At 37.5% G+C, this 22,300-nt stretch overlaps 1 protein-coding gene across 1 annotated transcript in view; it reads right to left on the bottom strand.

The window, feature by feature from the left end:
- The window catches only part of LOC131146070 (uncharacterized), a 45,122-nt gene that overhangs the window by 6,844 nt on the left and 15,978 nt on the right, over positions 1-22,300 (bottom strand). The window contains exons 3-6 of the mRNA XM_058095354.1: positions 19,022-19,424; positions 18,609-18,889; positions 18,348-18,416; positions 18,190-18,246 (exon numbers count right to left, since the gene is read on the bottom strand). Coding sequence (XP_057951337.1) covers positions 18,190-18,246; positions 18,348-18,416; positions 18,609-18,889; positions 19,022-19,424 — 810 coding nt within the window. The remainder of the gene's footprint in view (positions 1-18,189; positions 18,247-18,347; positions 18,417-18,608; positions 18,890-19,021; positions 19,425-22,300) is intronic.

Here is a 22,300-nt window from a genome sequence, read left to right as displayed (position 1 = left end):
AATACTTATTATGTAAAAATAAAATATAATATTTGATTGAAAATAATAAGTAATGTTTATTTTTTTATATTTAAATAAACAAATTATAAAATATTAGATATTTTATTACAAAAAAATATATTCCTTTATCTTTAAAAATATATTTTCATTATTTTTTATAACTTGATTTTATTTTCATTTATAACTATAAGAAATTAACATTGTAATTTTAAAGGTGAAAAAGACTTGCTCTACTTTCATATACATCACAGCATCACTAATAGAGATCCATACAGTACAAATTGATTATTTAACTTTTTAAGCATTTTCTCAGTATATGAATTAAAATAAATTTTTTCTACAAATTCTAGTAGTAATTAGTAAAAATCAGAATTATTAATGTATTAACTATTAGGTTAAAATTTTTTTATTAAGTTATCAAATTTTACTTTATTTGATAACTAAAAACAAAAAATAGATCATGTAAAGATTTATTTTACCTAATTTTAAATTTAAGGTCAAAATGATGTTTAAAACTTAAAAATATTAATAAATAGGAAATATGTGATGGAACTAGATTTTCATAATTACCTTTCAAAAAATATAAGACAATTAAAATATTTATAAATTAAGAAAATTTTATTTTACATAATTATTATTGATTTCTAATTTTTTACTCTATTAAATTACTCTTTTTTTTAATTCAATTTAACAAACATAATTTACAACAAAATATAATTAAAAAAAAAAACATAATAAAAAGTTTAAGACTTAGTTACGTCTCCGTAACGGCCGTTACTACTGTGAATTTTTTTCGAACCGCATTATCGGCCCATATCGGTTTCGGAGCCTTCGATTTCCGTTATGTATCGGTCGTTACGCTACGTAACGGCCGTTATTTAAAACCATGCTCAAAAGTCTTCTAGCTAAAGAATTAGAAAGAAAAGACCTTGGGAATCTCAAATACTTCCTAGGCATGGAAGTGGCACAATCAAGGAAGGGAATCTTTGTCTCCAAAAGAAAATATGTTCTAGATCTTTTGAAAGATACTGGGATGCTCAGATGCAAGCCAGCAGAAACTCCTATGGATTCAACAACCAAACTAGGAGCCAACAAAGACAGTGCACTAGTGGATAAAGGCAGACATCAAAAACTAGTTGGAAAACTTACATATTTGTCTCACACCCGACCTTATATTGGCTTCTCTATCAGTATGGTGAGTCAATTCATGAACAATCCCAATGAAGAACATATGGAGGAAATTTATAGAATCCTACGATATCTGAAGCTAACACCAGGTAAAGGATTATTTTTTGAGAAGAATCAAAGAAGGGATATTGAAGTATTTAGTGATGCAAAATGGGCAAGATCAATACATGATCGAAGGTCAACTTCTGGGTACTGCACATATGTGTGGGGAAACCAAGTTACATGGCAAAGTAAGAAGCAATCATTTGTGTCAAGAAGCAGTGCAGAAGCTGAATTCAGGGCAATGACACACAACATCTGTGAAGGAATATGGCTAAGAAGGCTTCTAAAGGAAGTAAAGATTTCAGGTGAAGAATCCATGAAGATGTTCAGTGACAATCAGTCAGCTATCAGCATTGCAAAGAACCCAGTGCATCATGATAGAACAAAACACGTGAGATTGATCGACATTTCATAAAAGAAAAAATAGAGGAAGGAATAATCAAGTAGTTGTATGTGCCTACATGTCTCCAAACAGTAGATATCCTTACCAAGGCTCTGCCAAGAAAGAATTTTAATGATTTGAGTTCCAAGCTGGGCCTAATCAATATTTACAGCCTAACATAAGGGGGAGTGTAGAATTATTAGATATCTATCAGCCTTTATTAGAAGCCGATCTTTAGGAGATTTACAGCTAACAAATCAGTTGATTTGTTAGCCATTTTTGGTTCCACGATCCTAGGGGATTTGGGTAGCATGTTACCTGATTTTGTAGATAGTCTTTCCTATTAACTACTTTCTATTTTAAATAGGATATTCTATTTTTAGTAGGTTGTAAATATCCCTAGTAGTTAGATGAGAATTATCATCTATTTAAAGGGAACGTAATCCTTTTCATAAGTTAGTGGAACTTGTTGTAGATGGCTAACATGCTTTACTATGGTTTTGTTAATTACTGCTGGTGAAAGTTTTTTTAGCATCTCTGCTATTAGTAGAGTGAAGTCTAAGAACTTCTTGATCTGCCTTTGTTGTTAAATGACTCCTATTGAACATAGTGTATAGTTTTAGTCCCACATCGAAATGTTAGGATAACCTCACTCTCTTGTATAGCTATATATATACATCTCAAAGTTGTAAGCAAAATACAGCAAGTACTATTCACTTTCTCTTATATAGTTCTCTCTCTTTTACTTTCTTCTTGGTATCAGAGAAAGATTGGGTTCCTTGTTTAAGGTTCAGGTTCTCAATTGAGCCGTATGCTCTGCACTCACCACGTATGTGGAGCTTGTGCGTCAGAAAGCTTTATTGATAGTAGGTTGAGTCGTATGCTTTGTACTTGCCATTTTTAATGGATCTTGTACATCAGAAAACTTAGTTTACTATTTTCCCAGTACCTTCCGATGGCTTCTCCGGCAACTTTCCCACTACTTCTGGCGACTTTTTTGTTGACCGGTAGCTTTTTCGTCAACTTTCTGGCGACTTTCCCAGCAAATGGTGACTTTTTTGGCGACTTTGCGGCAACTTCCGATGACTTTCCCCACAACTTTTCAATTGCTTTTCCGACGACTTTTCCGGCAGCTTTTTGGAGATTTTTCCGATAACTTTTCGGCGGCTTTTCTAACAACTTGCTTTGTTTTGCTACGTTGATCCTTTTGCAGCCTGTTTCTCTTCTTTACAATGGCTACTAAGGATGATGATATGCCTACCAAGGATAGTACATCCACCTCTTCGTCTCTGAACCTTCCACTCCCTAACTTATCTCTGGCTCAAACTGCTCATGTTCAGAAGGTCACCAACATTCTTCTGAATGGTAGCAACTTTCATGCCTAGTCATAGTCCCTTCGCATATATCTTGGGGGAAGTGGCAAGGCTGACTGGTTGTTAGGAATGGAGTTTCGCCCTGCTAATACAGATCCGGCTTATCGACAGTGGTCCATTGACAACTGTGTCATCTTGGGATGGATATTTGCTTCTATGGAAAACTGCCTCTATAGGATGTTCATGTTTCACGATACTGTTCATAGACTCTAGTCTGCCTTGACAAAAATGTTTGCCCACACAAGGTGTGAGGCTTGGATTTTTGAGCTTTATCAGGAGCTCCACTAGGCGACCCAGGCTTCTTTGGGTTTATCTGTGATGGACTTCTTCGGCTATCTCTAGTCTCAGTGGGAGGAGCTCGCCTAGTATGAGCCTCTTTCTGAGTTTCCTACCAAGGCAACAACTATTGAGGCAAAGCGCCAAGATTGTCGGCATACTTATCAGTTCTTGATGGTTTAAAACCTGAGTTCGAATCACTTTGGACTCAGATTTTGAACACGTCCCCGGTGCCCTCTTTGTATGAGGCATTTGCAATGATTGATGGTGATGATAGCCAACGATGTCTTCTCCTTGAATTTACTTCTTCTAGTGTGCCCGAGCAGGTTGCCCTTGCAGCCTCTACGGGTGCTAGGTCTATTGACTGCAAGACTCGATTCTGCCAACACTGCCCACAGAATAATCACACCATTGAGCACTGCTTCATTCTCCACCCAGAGCTGCAGGAGCGTTACTCCAAACAAGCCTCTCATGGTCGTAGTCGTGGTCGTGGCAAAGGGCGAGGACCTTCTAACATTGGAGCTGTTGCAGAATCTCTTCCGGTACCTCCGACTTCTCTTACTCCTGCACCTGTTGCTGCTCCAGATTTCTCTCAGCTCCAGGCTCAACATACTCAGCTTCAATCTCAGATTAGCCTCCTTGCCTCTGCTGCACTGACTGCATCCTCCTCTACAGCCACCTTTGCTGCAGGTAACCCTACTGCCTTTTTAAGTAAGTCTGGCACGCTTGGTGGCACACCCGTTTGGATACTAGACTCGGGGCAAACAACCATTTGATTGGTGAGGCATCTCTCATTACATCCCCTGTCCCTTCGTTGGTTTGTAATGTCCGCATTGCCGATGGTACTTCTTGTTCCATTCATACCCAAGGCACTGCCTATTTATCCTTGACTCTTATCTTTATTCCCTGTTTATTATGTTCCACAATTTTCCTACAACTTGTTATCTAATAACCGGATTGCCAAACAATATAACTGTGCTGTGGTTTTCTTACCCAACTCTTGTTACTTGCAGGACCTGAGTTTGAGGTAGATTTTGGCAAGGGCTTTGAAAGGGACGGGCTCTACTACTTTGGCGATCCGACTTCTTGTCCTGCATCATCCTCTTCTGGCTTTCAGGCATCTGTTTTGACTTCTGATATTTCTGATGTTTTTCTTTAAAAACCTTGGATTTGTGGCATGCTTGTTTGGGACACGCAAATTTTAAATATATGTGTTGGTTGTTTCCAAAATTTAATGAAGCTTGCAAGAATTTTAATTTTCAGTGTGCTACTTGCGAATTATCTAAGCATGTTCGTTCATCTTATCCATCTCGTATGCACCGTTCTCTTGTAGCTTTTGATATTGTTCATGGTGATGTCTGGGGTTCCTCTCCTGTCTCCTCACTCACTCATCATCGATATTATGTCACCTTTATTGACGATTACTCCTGTTGTACCTGGGTCTACCTTATGAAAAAAAAAATCCAAAGTTTTCACTCATTTTCAGGCTTTCTTGCGAATGATTAAGACTCAATACAATACCGTGGTTCGTATCTTGAGGCCTGACAATGGCCGTGAGTACCTCAGTAATGAGTTTCGTGCTGAGTTGTGTCAACAGGGTATTCTCCAACAGCTAACATGTCCCTACACTCCTAAACAGAATGGTGTGGCTGAATGCAAAAATCACTACATCATGTCTATTGTCCGTTGTCTTCTTTGAACAATGCACGTCCCCAAGTCCTATTGGCCTCACGCCGTTCTCACTGCAGCTTATCTTCTCAATCATACCCCGAGTTGTGCATTGCAGAATTCTGCTCCGCTTCATCTTCTGCATCCTGACAAGTCCCTTTTCTCCCTTCTTCCTAGAGTGTTTGGATGCACTTGCTTTGTTCATGACCAGAGTCCTTCTTGGACCAAGCTTAATGATAAAGCCATCCAGTGCATTTTTCTAGGGTATTCCTCTATGTCTAAGGGATATCGCTGTTATGATCTTGTTGGTCGACACACTTATCACTCTCTTGAAGTCATGTTCCATGAGTCTACCCCATTCTACATTGACTCATCTCCTTCCATATCTTCGCCAGTACCATCTCCACTTCCTCGACCTGAGCCTATCTTTCTCCCATCTGTACCAGTGCCCTCTTCTCCGGTGTTGTCTTCATCTTCTGAGCCTCCTACCTCTGTCCCCATTGGGCAGGACCATATCTCTCTCATTCCATAAGTTTACACTCTCCGACCGCGCCCTTTGGAGCCTCTTCCAGCATCTTCACCGAGCTCAGGTATGTCTCCTGTAGTCCCCGATCCCCCTGCTCCCTCCTGACGGTATCCTTCTTGAACCCGTTGAGCTCCTGATAAACTTTCTTTAGCCTGTTCTACTGACCACCCTATCTCCTAGTATCTTTCTTATTAGGATATTTCCTCGAGTTATCAAGCCTTTTTGGGACAGGTTGATGCTATTATCATGCCTCGCTCAATTCATGAGACCCTCCAAGACCCTATATGGGTTGTCGCCATGCGTACTAAGATAGAAGCTCTACATCAGCAGCATACTTGGGATCTTGTTCCCCTTCCTTTCGGTGCACGCATGGTGGGCTGTAAATGGGTGTTCACAGTTAAGCACCTTGAAGATGGTACTGTTGACAGGTATAAAGCTCGCTTGGTGGTTAAGCGTTTTACGCAGATTCCAGGTTAGGATTTTCATGCTACATTTGCTGCTGTGGCAAAGCTCACTATTGTTCGCCTCCTGATCTCTTTGGCGGCTTCTTTCACTTGGCCTTTATATAAGCTTGATGTCAAGAATGCCTTCTTGAATGGTGATCTTACTGATACTATTTACATGGATCCCCCTCCCGGTTTTTCTACTCAAGGGGAGTATTCTGGCAAGGTGTGTAAATTGCGCAAGTCCTTATATGGGCTTAAGCAATCACCTCGTGCATGGTTTGAAAGATTTAGTGATGTGGTTCTCTCTATGGGATTTATTCATTGTTAGTCAGACCACACTTGCTTTATTATGCGTCTCTCCTATGGTCCTTGCATCATTATCTCTGTCTTTGTGGATGATATTATTGTTACAGGTAATGACTTGTCTGGAATTGCTCAGATTAGAAAGGACTTGGGAGACACCTTTGACATCAAGGATCTAGGACCCCTCAAGTATTTCTTGGGCATTGAGATAGCACGCTCCCGCAAGGGCATTTCCCTCTCTCAACGGAAATATGCCCTAGATCTCCTTATGGACACTGGTATGTTGGGATGTCGGCCTGCTTCTACGCCCTTGGATCTGAAGATCTCCTTTTCTGCAGAGTCTGGTGATCTATTGACAGACCCTTCGGTGTATCAAAGACTTGTTGGTCGCCTCATCTATTTGACCAACACTCGGCTTGATTTGGCCTATGCAGTGAGCCTAGTAAGTCAATTCATGCATTCTCCGTCTAGACTGGTTTGGCATCACATCTTGATGTTGTCTATCATATCTTATGGTATGTGAAGACCTCACCTGGAATGGGATTGTTCTATTAATTTGGAATACAACCAGGTCTTTCCGTCTTTACTGATGCTGACTATGCTGGGTCCAAGACTGATAGACGATCTACCTTAGGTATTTGTACTTTCAAGGGTGATCATCTTCTTTCTTGGAAGAGTAAAAAGTAGGTGGTGGTTTCACGTTCTTATGTTGAGGTTGAGTACCGGGCTATGGCACAAGGTACTTGTGAGATCCTGTGGCTACGCTCTCTCCTATCTGAGATTGGCTTTCTTCTGACAGACTCTTCTTTGTTGTTTTGTGACAACAAGTCTGCTATATCTCTCTCTTCTGATTCAACTCTGCATGAGAGGACCAAGCATAATGAGGTGGATATTCACTTTATCAGGGAAAAAAGTTTGTTCTAGGATTATCTCTCCCAACTTTATCTCCTCCAAAGGCCAGGTTGTTGATGTCTTTGCTAAGTCTGTTGGCCTAGGTTTATTACAGACTGCTATCTCCAAGCTTCGACTTGTCAACATCTTCGTTTCAGCTTGAGGGGGAGTATTAAACATAGTGTATAGTTTTAGTCCCACATTGGAATGTTAGGATAACCTCACTCTCTTGTATAGCTATATATATACATCTCAAAGTTGTAAGCAAAATACACCAAGTGATATTCAATTTCTCTTATATAGTTCTCTCTCTTTTACTTTCTTCTATTCCAAATAACCCTTCCCTTCACCCACTATCACAAAAAATAATATGGTGAGTATGTGTAAAAAAAAGACTTGACAGTCTAGAAACCGCACAACTACACACAATCTCTCTTTAAAAGCAATAAAATCAAATGTAATCTCTCTCTCTCTCTCACTATACCAAAAAAACAAACAAATAAGAGAATTCTCTACATCAGTGACAGCTGACACCATTTCACCACCAATAGCCCACCAATTAACAACACCCCACCATTATCCACCAACACTCAGATTATTAAATATGGTGTATTGGATGCTGGAACTGCTACTGGTGATTGTCAATGTTCACATGGCTACTTTTGGGTTGTCCAAGTGGATGGTGGGCACCATCAGTGCCTCCATGATGTGGTCCCCCATTTCTTGATCTCCTCATTCAATGGTGGATCTCACAACTGAAGTAGTAGAAGAAGGGGGTAAATAGATGATCACTTTGACCCAATTTGGAAATCAGTTTCAAAGAATATGGTCAAGGGGCAGTTTGATCCCAAACCCAAATATGTTCAGTTAATTAGTAAACTATTTATATGTGTGTCTAGTTAATTTGTAATAGGCTTATGTGTATTCAGGGGTTTATTTGTAAATTTCATGTAATTTAAGCTTTCTTCTGAATAGGGTGTGAAAGTCATGTAAGAGCAGGTTTTTTTTTTTGGTTGTGTGTGTGTGTGTGTGAACATGGAAGTTTAACGTTAGTTTCCCCCACCCTGCATATTCTTTTCCCTCCTCTATACTTCCTCCTTCAAATCTCCTCTCTTTTTTCATCCAATCCCTATCTCATGGAACCTTCACACTGCTCTGTGTCAATTGGTAACAAAGCACCATTCAATCCGAGTTCTTTCTCCCTTTTCAATCCAATCATCCTCCACACACATATTTATCTCTTGGTTAGTTTCATTCTTCCTTTTCATATTTCAAGTTGAATGAAGCAATGCCAGCTGACAATCAAATCACTACAGTGCCATAGCACAACAATTGCTATTGTTTTCCTCTAAAATTCTCTCTTATGCCAGATTGCCACTTCAATCCTCCTCAACCAATACTCTGAACTTATTCCATATTTCTCCTCCTTAGTTCTCTTTCAAACCAGCCACATTCTTTCTCTTCTAGAACTTCAATCTTACTATTCCATCTTTCCTTCCCACAATCTTTCTTTCTCATCCCTCTCATTAAATCCCAGACATCATCCCTACTGTTCCCGTAACCAGCCCAAGATCCAAAAACAAAGAAGCTATACAGTAACTGCTGCAACTTTTCCAAACATAGCCTAACTAGAAACTTTTCATGACTTGACTATTATCATCAAATGCAGAAACTATTGTCACCAGAAACCACCCCAAGGGCCTTCAAGTGCCACCTGAAAGTCCGCCAGCCACTGCTTCTCTTGGTTGCTCACTCTGCCAGAAGTTTCAGAGCATGCCAGTGGCATGGTTGAGTTCCCATCTTCCGACCTGCCATCACATCTGATCATTGACAGAATCTTCCGGAGAAAGCCCTATGAACATCATCTGCCAACTGCTATGAATGGTCTTCCAAGCCAGACAATCCAGCACGCCCCCTCCTTACCTGCCCTCGCCCCACTTCTTTATTTACAAGCCTAATAAAAAATAAAAAATAAAAAATAAAAAAAGATCCAGCCCATCTTCTTACAGCACAAAACTGGCCTTTGTCTTTTCGTTCATTCTTATGCCCAGACCAAGTTCATAAAACCCAACTACACTGCCATTTCAGCTGACAAATAAGCTGCCACCGTCTGCCATGTCAGCATATTACTCCAGAAAATAAACAACCTCTGACATCGACTTACCTGATTGGGATCCAGATTCCAATTTCATTTTCATTTATAAGTCTATAAACTTTAGATTAGCATCCAAGATCACCCATGAATTGAACAGAAATGAAATCCATAACACAAGTTCCAAGTCTGGAAAATAACATAAAAGAAACCAATCCAAGTTCTTAATTGTCAAAAAAAAAAATATTTAAATTATTAAATATTATATAATATATTTTATATAAAATATATTCATAAAATATCGGTTCGGTTGGTTATTGGATGGCTGAACCTAAACTGAACTGCTAACTGAAAAAATTGAAAACTTCAAACCATAAATGAAACGAAAAAAAATGGCTAGCCAAATTTTCAGTTCAGTTTCGTTCGATTTTTTGGCTTTCCGCACCCACCCTTATTAATAAGACAATAATAAGAGGGTGACAAGAAATCATAGTGAACGAAATTATAGACTGGAGGACACATATTCATTTTACTTTCTGAGCAGCAATAGGAAGATCAACATATTAAGAAATGGGATCATTAGAAGAAAAAACCAGGGGCATAGAAGTAGGAGCAGGAGGAGGCTCCACTCCCGTAGTCACCTGTCATGTTATCAAGAGCCAAACTTGTTTAGAGCAGACCAAATTTTATTCTAATCAACTTTTGACAAAGAGAAAACATCTAAAGGAAAATGCGACACCCATTTCCTCACTACGCAGTGTTTTTAGGCACCAACTTACTACGACCCAGGCCTTCCATAGCCTTAGATAAAAATAAATAAATAAAATAAAATAAAATAAACAGCCTCATAACTCACTTAACATCCCTCCTTTCACCAACCTTCTCTTATTTTTCATTTCGTAAATCAATCTTGATAAGCTACGCAAAGAGAAGGGGAAGAAGATTATAACAGAATGATATAATGATATAGACTCGTCAATTTTGGGCAGTATTTACAAGAGATGCATTAATTAACAATTTTATATGAACGAAGTTTAGTTCATACCAAATTTGGGAAGACATTTGGTTGAGTGATTATGCATTTTTCTCCTTGTCTCTATTATCCTTCACCACATCCCAGCGCTCCTGGAAACAAAGTTCAATAAAAACCATACAGACCTAAACCCTCATCCTACTCATATGTTGTTTCCCTTTTCTTTAGTTGCATTTTTCCTTACCTCTATAATAATATTCTTGTTTACTAAAAGATATTAAAAAACAAAAGCTATTGGGACTCTAAGCTATCTCTCTCTCTGCATCCCAAAAACTGCCTTTTAATCTCCTCCTCTTCAAAAGGCCTCTATCACCATAACACCTCATCCTCCAAAACAGGACACCAATCTGAACCCTCAACCACAGGCCTAAATAAAATCTTATTAGAACAAAATTTTCCAAAAACAGTCCTAACAATCTCACCAACATTATTTTCTAACTTTTTAATCATCCTTTTTCTCTTCTTAATATTTGTAATCTTATGAAAAAATTTAGAATTACAATCCCCTTTCTTATCCCATTTGAACTTAACTTTTTGGCTCCAACACAAGTCCTTTAAAAGCAACTCCCTTGGCTAATTCTTAATAGTCACTCCCCTAGTGACCAGATCCTCTGCCAAAGAATCCTCCACTCTCAATCTCCTTCATGAGATCATGGCCTTCTTAACCCTAACATCCCCAAAGACCTCCACGTTCCACTTTTATAAAAGTCTCCTTAAGATCCTTCAACTTCTTCATAAAACTATACCCTATGAAACGCCGAGACTCTATAAGGTTGAGGGGTTGAGTGTCATTATCCAACACAAACATGCACCCAAAACATGGCCCAACACATGTCGGACGTATTTGATATTAATTAAATTATTATAGGGGAGATGACCTTAAACAATCTACTAAAGGAATCCAATCCAGCATCAAGTTTTCCAAGATTTGAGTCGGAATGACAAAAAAGTTCAGAATTCTAGCAGCAGATTAGATTTGAAACAAGATTGTGGGGTTAAAAGTGCATCAAGTTTCAAAGAGGTATTAGAATGTGGTGTGAAAAAGAGTAAAAATGAAGAAGATGGGTTTGAGAAGAAATCTGACAATCATTGTCTTAATGCTGATAGATTTGCGGGTAACAAGGTTTATGCTTGGAGGAGGGCAGCTTGTATGGATGCTGAAATGAAGAAGGTTTTTGAAGAAAAGAGAACATTCTAGTGAGTCAGTGCAAAAGTTACTACGAAGAAATTCTAAAGGAGAGTTTAGTATTGTGGAAGACCTGAATGCTAAGAAAAAGGCCGGATGCAGTAATGAGGTTAGTAAAGGAAAGATTGTTAAGAAATGGGGGGACTTTTTGAGATTCAGAGAGTGATGATATTAGTGAGTTTGATTGTGTTCAGAGTTGTTACTGGATAAGATTTGAGAACGATATGGCTACATTTCTGATTCTTGCGATGAAATAGAAGATTTATATTATGTTGATCCACCCCCCATTGTAAGGATTGGAGGGAGTTTCTATTTTTTATAACAATGGGTTGGTGCACAAGTTACAGTGCAGGGATGGAATTCTGCCTACACCCATGATGGAAATTCCTTAGAAGGAGTTAGAGGGTCAAAATCTTTTGAATAAAATGGATTTAAAGTTGAGCGACATTGGAGGGAAAGAAGTGCATATGGATAATGGTAAAAGTTGAAAGATGAAAGGACAAAGGGAACTAGTGAATTTGAAGAGCTCGGTAAACTATGATGGAAAGGGTTTGAAAAGGGGGTTCCTTTGGAAATAGATTTTATTTTTTAAGCTTTGTTTTGTCTGTTTTCTCTTTTTTTTCTTTTCCCTTTATTTGGTGCACTGCTTGGCCCAGCATGATGTATCTTCTATCTTCATCTAATATATCTTCTTTTGTTGTAAAAAAAAATAATAATAAACAAACTAGTATTTTCAGATACTTTTCCAACTCAGACAGGCACAAATGGACACAATGAGGATAATGCTGGGCAGCATTATGACTAAAGCACTGCGTTTTTGTCCCTATATTTTTCCTTGGATAAAATGAAACTAAAAAAAAAATTATTTTGCTCTTTCAGCAGATGCTTCTCTTTTGAGTTCGAGCCCTAGATTTTCACCTCTGCATGCTTCACAACTTCACCTCCCCTAGCAGCACTGGAACTGCAATCATCAAACCACCAAAGAGAACCACCAACAAAGTGACAAGCCAGAGGGAGTTGCTGGAAGTTCTTTAGTAAAGACATGGGTTTGTCTTCTTAGTTCTATTCTTATGTTCTCCCTACTGCTGCTCAACTGCCCCCTCTCTCTCAACTCTCATTTTCTCTCTGACCAGCCCACTTACCAGTGAGGCAGTCATTCTTTGAGATTGTCTTTTTATAGAGAATTAAAAGAAGAAAAAAAAAACCTCAATGGTTCACTGCATCTCTATGACCATGTGACACAGCTTCTCAACTTTCTCCCTATTTTTTAATTTTTAAAATTTCTTGATGGCTCAATGTAATATTCTGTTTTTTCTTGCTTCACTTAAAATTTATTTTACCTCAATATTAGTCATCCAAAAGAAAAAAATAAAAAATGGCTCAATATATATTATACATTAATTCATTAATGTATCCCTGTCTATTCAAATGATAGAAGGGTTTGTTCCCGCATTGATAGATTTTCTATTCACCAATGAGTCAGAAGATGTGTTTCCACACCTTATTCACCCCATGCTCCCTAGATCTATCTTTGACCATTGCCCTCTCCTTTTGGAGTCTAACCCTATGAAGTGGGGGCCCACCCCTTTATGTTTCGAGAACATGTAGTTAATGCATCCCTCCTTCCAAGAGAGTGTCAAAGGTTGGTGGGTGAGTGTCGAGTAGAGGGGTGGCAGGTTTTTAATTCACGAAAAGGTTGAAACTCCTGAAATCTAAGCTAAAAGATTGGAACAGAGAGGTTTGGGAATGTCACAAATGCAAAAAATTGTATCCTCTTAAAAATCTCCAGGCTAGATAGGCTTGAGGAGTGCGGTCTTCTTGAGGAAGAGGATAGGAGCAGGAGGCCCAATCTTAGTAATGAGTTAGAAGTGCTCTTACCGAGAGAGGACATGTGCTAGTGTTAGATATCTAGGGTGAAACGGACGGGAGAGATTGTAACTTTGGTTATTTCCACAGGTAGCGAATGGGGGGAGGAGGAAAAGTTACATCAAGGAGTTGATATTAGTCTCAAGCCAGGTGGTAAGGGGTCAATCTCTTATTAGAGTTGAAACTACTAACTTTTTAATACTTTTTCTTGCTAAAAATACCCCAAATATATTGATTGTGGAAGGCCTTAACTGGAGTAGGAGAGTTCTGCTTAGTGGCTAGAAAGGTCCATTGAGGTAAAAGAAATTAGAAAAATGGTCTTGGCTAACAAGGGCATAGACAAGAATCCTTGCTCAAATGACTTCACAATGGCATTCTTTCAAAATAAATGGGGGGTTTTGGAAGTCGATATCCTCCAAAGGTTTTTTTTTTTTTTTTTTCCTTTTTCCTGAAGAATTCAATTGTGATGATGTGGTGAACTAGCACAAACTCTACGTTTATCATCCTTATTCCCAAAAATGAGAGAGCTAGGAAAGTTAGGGCCTTTAGACCGATCAGCCTACATACAAGTTTGTATAAAATCTTGTCAAAAGTCCTTGCAAATAGTCTTGGGGTACCAGCACCATGGCGCAGTCCCCGCACTTATCCATGATAGGTAGATCTTAGATGTTGTACTGGTGGCTTATGAGGCGGTAGAGGATGTTAAAAGGAGGGGGAAGTGGCTTATATTTCAAGGATTTCAGGAAAGTCTATGATATGGTCAAATGGGGCTTCTTAGAAAAGGTTTTAGGTAAGAAAGGATTTGGGGACCTGTGGAGAAGTGGGTCGAGGGATGCCGAAGCTCAAGCCATTTGTCAATCATTGTCAATTGCCAGCCTAAAGTGTGGTTTAGGGCCTCTAAAGGTCTTAGACCAGGGGATCCACTCTCTCCATTCCTATTCACCCTCGCTGTAGACACCCTAACTAGGATGCTTCTACATGCTTAGGTGATGGGGGTGATTAGAAATCTGCATTTGGGGAGGGAGGAAGTGGAGGTGTCACATATAATCATGGTCTTAAATTTCCACAAAAATGTCGAAATTTCCGTCACCCTCGAAATCGAAATGGCAATCGATTTCCATCTTGCATAATTTCCATCGAAATCTCAACGAATCATCCGAAGTTTATCGAAATCTTGAAATTTTAGCAAAACATGTCGAAATTTTAACTGTACAATGAAATTTTATCAAAATTCAAATGAGAGATTTAGGAGTGAAGTGAAATTTCTATTTTAATTTATTTTATCGAAACAAAAGATTATAAGTTCTTTTGAAATTATATGAAAAAATAAACTTACAATAACATTTTATTTAACCATTCATGTCTAAATTATCATTATTTGTATAATAAATAATATTTAAATGATTTATGAATTTCATTTGTATTAACTGAATATGTTTAATATACATTATCTCACAAATATGTTCGATACACATAATATTTTACAACTTTTCCACCTCATACAAAACATAGATGTATTTAATTTGTTATATATTAGTCCTAAAACTAATATTATTATGTTTGTTAACCATTTCTAAAGTTTCACAAAGAATTCCATGCTTTGCTACTAATTTCCATTATTTTTTCAAATCAAAATCGAAATTGACATCAAAATCAAAATTTCTGTCGAAATTTCCATACTTTTGGAGCTTTGAAATTTGAGTCGAAATCGAAATTTAAGACCTTGCATATAATGCCCTGCTCCTAGAGGACAAATTGGCCAAATTTCGGAAAGTAATTTTGTTGCTCAAAATTTTTGATTGGGCTTAAAATTTTTAACTTGTCCAAGTATGGGATTTCAGGCATCAATATGGGGGATAGTGTCCTTCAGAATTTTAAACTGTTAGTAGGTTGTGCTTCCCTCGAATGGCCTATCTCCTAACTTGGCTTCCCTCTTGGGGGTAACCCAAATCCTGAAGGACGCTACGCTAGAAAAGTTGGGTGGGAGACTAGAGGGTTGGAAGAGGGGTTGGAAGAGGGCATATTTTTATTTTTGGGTTTGTGCCACACTCATTAGTGCTTCCCTCTCCAACATCCTAGTTGATTACCTCTCCTTGTTTAAAATTCCCTAGAAGTAGCCAGATCTTTAAAGAGGTTGTTCAAGATAGGGTAGAAGACAGCATCTAGTTAGCTAGGATGTGGTTAGTAAACCTAAATTTGAGGTGCTTGGGGGGGGGGGGGGGGAAAACTAGGCATAATATGGTATTTAAAAACATATCCCTTAAGGCAAGTGGCTTTGGAGGTTCCCTTTGGATGTTGACTCCCCGCAGCATAAGGTGATAAAGAGCAAGTATAGGATCTAGCAGGATGGGTGGGATCCGAGAGGCCTCAAAATCATCTTTTATGCGTTTCCTTGGGAATTTGTGTTCCAAGTAGCTAGTTAGTTCTTTCCTCTAATTTGGTTCAAAGTGGGTAATGGTAAAATGGTTTGGTTTTAGAGCATGTGTGGGTGGGGAGTTCTTTGATGGAGTTGAAGATACCTTGTCTATTTAACCTTTCATGGTTACATAACACTCCGATCAGATTTCATTTCTTTTGAGGGGGATTCTCCTTCATGGAATTTCCATTTTTTAGGAACCTCAATGAAGAGGTCGATGAGCTCATTGACTACTTTCTTTGTTGGACCTATGTATTCCTTCCATTAGAGAGGATGAGTGTGTGGAGAGAAGGTGATTCATCAGGTTCAAGGTTTTAAATTTTGATTTCGACTCAAATTTCGAAGCTTTACAAGTACGGAAATTTCGATTTTGACGTCAATTTCGATTTCAATTTGAAAAAATAACAAAAATCAGTAGTAAAGCATGGAATTCTTTGTGGAACTTTAGAAATTTTTCATAGACATAATAATGTAAGTTTTAGGACTAATATATTACAAGTTAAATACATCTATGTTGTGTATGAGGTGTAAAAATTGTAATATTTCATGCGTATCCAAAATATTTGTAAGATAATGTTCATCAAACATATTTAGTTAATACAAATGAAATTCATAAATCATTTAACTATTATTTATTATACAAATAATGATAATTTAGACATAAATGGTTAAATAAAATATTGTTGTAAGTTTATTTTTTTCATATAACTTCAAAAGCACTTGTAATAATCTTTTCTTTCGATAAAAATAAATAAAATAAATTAAGAGAGAAAATTCACTTCACTCCTAACTCTCTCATTTGAATTTCGAGGAAATTTCATCAAATAGTTAATATTTCAACAAGTTTCGCTAGAATTTCAAGATTTCGATAAATTTCGGATGATTCGTTGAGATTTCGATGGAAATTATGCAAGATGGAAATCGACTGCCATTTCGATTTCAAGGGTGACAGAAACCGGAAATTTCGACAATTTCGTGGAAATTTAAGACCATGACAAGGTTTGTTCAATTCTAAATCCTCTCTGTCACACCTTTTGAAATCCCCATCACCTAACCTTTTCCCTTGGAACCACATTCTTTTGAGGGCCAAGGTGCCTAGGAAGATTTGGGCCTTTGCCAAGACTGTGATGCTGAAAGGGTTAACATGTATGATCTGCCCTACAAGACTGTCAGTCCCGACATGTGCATTATGTGCTGTGAATGCAATGAAACAAAACGCTCATCTCTTTGTGCATTACAGGGTGGCACTGCAGCTTTGAAAGGCCCTTTTTTTTTTGGCAGGGGAAGAGTCGGTGGCACTGGTTAAGGTGGTAGAACTGCTATTGGTTAACATCAGGGGCTTTGGAAACAATAGAGATGGTAAAGCTCTTTGAGCTTGAAGCATGGTGCAATTTTCACCATTCTTTGGACCTTGTGGATTGAGAAGAATGCTGATATTTTTAAGGGTTACACAACCAGCTCATGGCTATTATATTCCTCGCCTTATTTTGCGTCCACTCTTATAGTCCGTTTCAGGGATTATTGCTGTCTGACCTTGAAAGATATTGGAAGGGAGCACTTTTGAAACTAAATACACATACCTTCCTCCCCCCCCCCCCCCCCCTATTTCTTGATTTTCTTAGCTCCGGATCTCTGAGGAGGACACCTTGTCCTCCAAGACTTGGGTATTCTGCTTTTTGGATATTAATAAAATGTCTTCTTTCATAAAAAAAAAAAAAAAAAAAGGAGTCATAACATCATGTCCTATATGTGTGACAGTGGCGCATATTGGTTCTTCTTAGTCCATACTCTTCCCAATCAACAAAACAACCATTTAAGCCTCAAGCAGAGTACAAAAGGAAAGATTCTTAACAAGTTTTCAAAACGAAAAGGATTGTGATCCCACTATAGTTTACTGCACTCCAACATGATAGGAAAATAATTAGAAATAGCTCTAGAAACAACCCCCTAGGAAAGATTGGAAAAAGAACCGTCCCATGCACCACAAGAAAGAAATCAATCTAGACTGCTATGTGCGCTCCCTCCCCCTGGAAAGCAAACAAAGCATTGGACAGTGGGAAAACCCTCATCTCTCTAACAAACTCATCCAAAGCCTTCATTATAAAAAAAAAACAATAATAAAGGGGAATAAAAACCAAAACTGCAAACAACTCATCCCAAAAGGACGAATAAAGGCCAAGTTTAGAAGGCCCATAAACAGCACAAAAACCTCTATTGACACTGACTTATCACCAAAAGAATTGAGGGTAAACTACCCTAGATGAATATCAATCCTAGAAGTAAAAGGATGATGATCAAGGTAAGACCAGACATAAACAAAAGATTTGGAAAGGAGGGACAAATCACCATTTTATTTTGACCATCAGATAATCTAAAAACTTTTTCGTATATCTATCTTCTTCAACAAATGTATAAGCCCCATCATTCTGCAATATCAAAAAAGAGTACCCCTTTCAAGGATCAAAATCATAATTCACGTAGAATGGAAAAGGGCAACTCACCCCATAGATGAATCCAAGATTCCATGCTGTAGATAAACAGCCTTCCGTGCATCACGCCTGCAGCATTACCATGCATTCAAAAGTTGTTCAGTAGAAAGTCCACAAAGAAAAACCAGAATGGTAATTTGGAAGAAAAAGAACAATAATTTATGTGAAACCTTGGAAGTCTCTCCACAAGAAGAACGTATCCATCAGTGGTAACCACATGTATAGCTTCATATGGGTATCTAAAACAGGTAAAGGTTAGAAACTGACAGATGATAGGTAGAATCAACTGTAATACCATAAAAATAAAATAAAGTACACTGAATGCTAGAGATAAATATGAAATTCAATGCAATGGTCCAAATAAATACATAAATAAATATGCAAATTAAGACATGCATAAAAAATATAGAACAAAACAACACAGCCCTCACCCAAGCTCTCTAATCACATCCTGACATGTCCGTGCATCAGTATTGAGTGTCTGTCGAGAAGTAGTTTCTCTTTCTGTAGGAGTAGGATCATTCTCTCCAAGTGTGGCAGTAGGAATACATGCATCTGAACTAGCAGAAGGGATGTTGCTATCTGTGATACTAGTAGAAAACCATCTCGATAGTATTTGAACAGCTTCTGATGGGGAAAGAAGACAGTGCGCTGCCTTGTGAAAAAAATCAAATACAGCTTCTATGAAGATCTCAACTGCTAGATGAAGATCCTGGTTAACCAAAGTTCACAAGTCAACAAAGAGAAATAGTTCTTATTGTTTCCATAAGACAAACAAAGACAAATTGTCAACTAACAATGAATCCATGGTTTTACAATTCCAAAAAGGCTGCACTGTATATACCTCAATCACTCCACGTCTTTTATCAGTGGTGCGTTGAACAACATGGTCCTTAAGAGAGGGCACTTTTTTGTCAGAATGTAAATGTGGAGACTGGTGGATTCCAGGTGTAGAAGGAGTTCTTGACCCCATAAAATGAGATAAATTATAGAGAAAAGAGGGTATTGCCAGCAGAAATGTAGCAGGAAACGAAATCCAAGAAAATATGTATCTTATCCAGTATATCCAGCGGTTATCATACTTAGTGATGCTGCTTGCTCTGGAGGCTCGAGAACTTTGAGATAATGGTGATGCAGGATGCATGTATTCATCATCATTTTCCTCTCCTGATGAGCAATCCATACTTGACGAAGTATCAGAATCCACAGCAAGTTGATAAATGAACTGGTTGAAAGATGATACACCACTTTCAACATCAACCGAAGAAACAAAATGAAAATGTCAGTTGCATCTGGAACAGGTGACACAATCTCTCAAGCAAGACAGACTGAGAAAAAGCTTGTAAAAGGTAGCAATTATCAAACAAAAAGAGGAGAAGAGTTAACACTACATTTTCCCAAGTCCCAACTACAAAAACCAAAAACAGTAATCATGCATATATACCCTATAAGAACAAAGAGATTAAAGATACATAAAGAAAACGCAGTCCATATGAACACTTAATCTGCTATCCTATGTTCTAAGTTAGAAAACTTGCTGGAATAAAATTGCATAAAGCATGAAAGCAAATATTGGATTCATACAATTATCTAGGCTGCTACCTCTATGTCTAGATCAGAAAACTGGTTGGAATCAAACTGCATAAGGCATGGAAACAGCTCTGAAATATGACAAGGTTAATAAAATATTCCTTCATATTAGAATGTTTTAAGTATACAGAACTACCAACAAATCCCCACTTTTAAGAAAAAATTTTAAGGTCAAGAATATTACTAATTCCCTGGTTTTAACAGTGAGTAAACAGAACAAACAAACATGTATAATATTCAAATATTAACTACAGCAGAATATAAAACATTGATCAGATAACCCCTACTATTAACAAAAACAGAGTTATGAGAACTGATTAATTTAACTTCAATTTGACTGACATGCTTGCAGATGGATTATAATCATGCCGAAACAGGGGAGAAAAATCTTTATTAACAATGGCTGGAAGGCCAAGGCCCATGACAGGCTATGGTGGAAGTTGAATAGAAGCAGCAACTATTTGGTCAAATCATATTGCAAGGACCACAAAGAATCATGTTGTTGGAAGGGCCAACTTTCCCTGCAAATATATTTAAAAGATAGTTGCTCCAACTAAAGAAGCTTTTTTATTTTTTCCTGTGAAGCAATGGGAGGACGGTGTTGACAATTGGCAACCTCCAAAAAAGGATAAAGGGTAGAAGTACTGATGAGCCTTTTTTTTTTGGGTCGAAACAGACAGCTGAATTGTTGAGCCACATATTAGTACACTGTCCTTGGAATAGGAATTTGCGGGAGTTGACTTTGTCTTTTTTGGTGGATTCCTTGGGCAGAATCTGGATTTATTTTTGAGAAACTTCAGCCTTGGAGAGAGAAATTCCTGTCGAGAGAAAAGTTCTTTGGTTTTTTACTTCCCACCACTTTTTGGATTGTGTGGAGGGAGGAAATAGGAGAACCTTCAAAGGAGTCATGATGTCACTTTTAACCCTCAAAGAAAGGCAGTTTAAAATTTTATATCTGAATCAGACGACAACATTTCTTGGACATACAAAGACCTTTGGATTTTTGGGGATATTTTATCATGTACATAATGAATTTTTTGTTGTACCAGGGCTGACACTTCCTTGGAGCCTACTAATTGTGTTTTTCTTTTCTTATAAAAATAATAAATCCAAAATTCCCCTTTGCCATCAACATGCCCTGTATAATACATCAATTAGTTAAACTGGTCACATAAATTGAGTTGCTGATTTAATTCTTGGAAGTAGTTCATCCAATGGGTATGGTTAAAAAGGTAAGGCAAAAGGCAATGCATTTTACCCCTAAACAGGCAAGGCATAAGCATCCAGGAATTGAGGTTCTGGGATTCATTCAAAGACATCTATCTTGCAACAAATTGACTTCTTTGTGCCTGTTCTCTTCCTTGTTAACTAATTAACAATTTCTTCTCAATTTCTCTCTCAAAAGATTAACAATGTCTCTGCCCCCCTCTTTCACTTTCTCTCCAGGGAAAAATATCTGAGCTAGGCGTACCTCCATTTTGAAGATTTTTTGTCATCCTATGCTTGGTTATCCATTCATTGAAAAGAGAACTCCTTGAAGAAAAAGGCGTCAAAAGGAACACATCTTACCAAAAAGCATGAGCTTTGAACTAAGATGCAAATGCCTATCAGGACTTGCACCTTTTAATTTGTGCCTTGAGGCAATTCTAGCATGTTTTCTGCATCTTCTTAAACACCTTTTGAAACACTAATTCACACTATTGTAACAACGGTTTGTGCATGTTATTGTACCCAATACTATTCATGCTATTAATTCTTGAAAATCTTACGATTTACCCTTGATAGCCTATTTCTATCTGCTTTGCTAACCACTATTTTTTACATATGTTGATTCCCTTTAAATATTTACTTCACACTTAGTAAACCAATTCTCCTAATATTCACAAAAATTTAGCCACCTTTCTCCACAAGATAAACCACGCCATTAAGACTTCAATGGCCATTCTATATTTCTATGTCAACTCTATCTGCCCCAAACTCATAAAAAATTCTAATCAGATCCACCATGACTCAATGTTTAAAGGTTAAAATCATTCAATGCATAGACTATTAAATTTATTTACTTATCCTTTTTATTAGCATGGAAAAATTACATCTTAAGATCTATTTAAGATGATATGCTGATATCTCTTACATTTTTTTTATAAATATTTTGATATTTAAAAACATCAATGCACAACATGGTGTAATGCACAAATAGTTTAGTTAAAGAAAATACTCTCCCTCATCCACGGTTACCGAGGTCCCTATACCTATCCATATTAGATTTAAAGGTGTTCAATTAAAAAAATGAATAAATAGAAGAATGAATTGAAAATACTACAAAAACAAAACCACAAATAGTAATCAATGAAAAAGTAGAGCCAATAAGCAATTTTATTACATTTATTCAATCCAATCTTCTCTAATGCCATCTAAAGTATTTAGTAAATGACTCAATGTAGACATCCCATAGTTGTGAGATACGCATGCAACTAAAGGAGGAATTTTTATTGTTCAAAAGGGTCATTATGTCCCATATGTGCTAAAAAAT

The sequence above is a fragment of the Malania oleifera genome, chromosome 13 (genome assembly GCF_029873635.1).
Source record: "Malania oleifera isolate guangnan ecotype guangnan chromosome 13, ASM2987363v1, whole genome shotgun sequence".
NCBI classification, from domain to species: Eukaryota; Viridiplantae; Streptophyta; class Magnoliopsida; order Santalales; family Ximeniaceae; genus Malania; species Malania oleifera.
The sequence above is the reverse complement of the archived record's forward strand: the minus strand, read 5'-3'. Positions and strand labels throughout refer to the sequence as shown.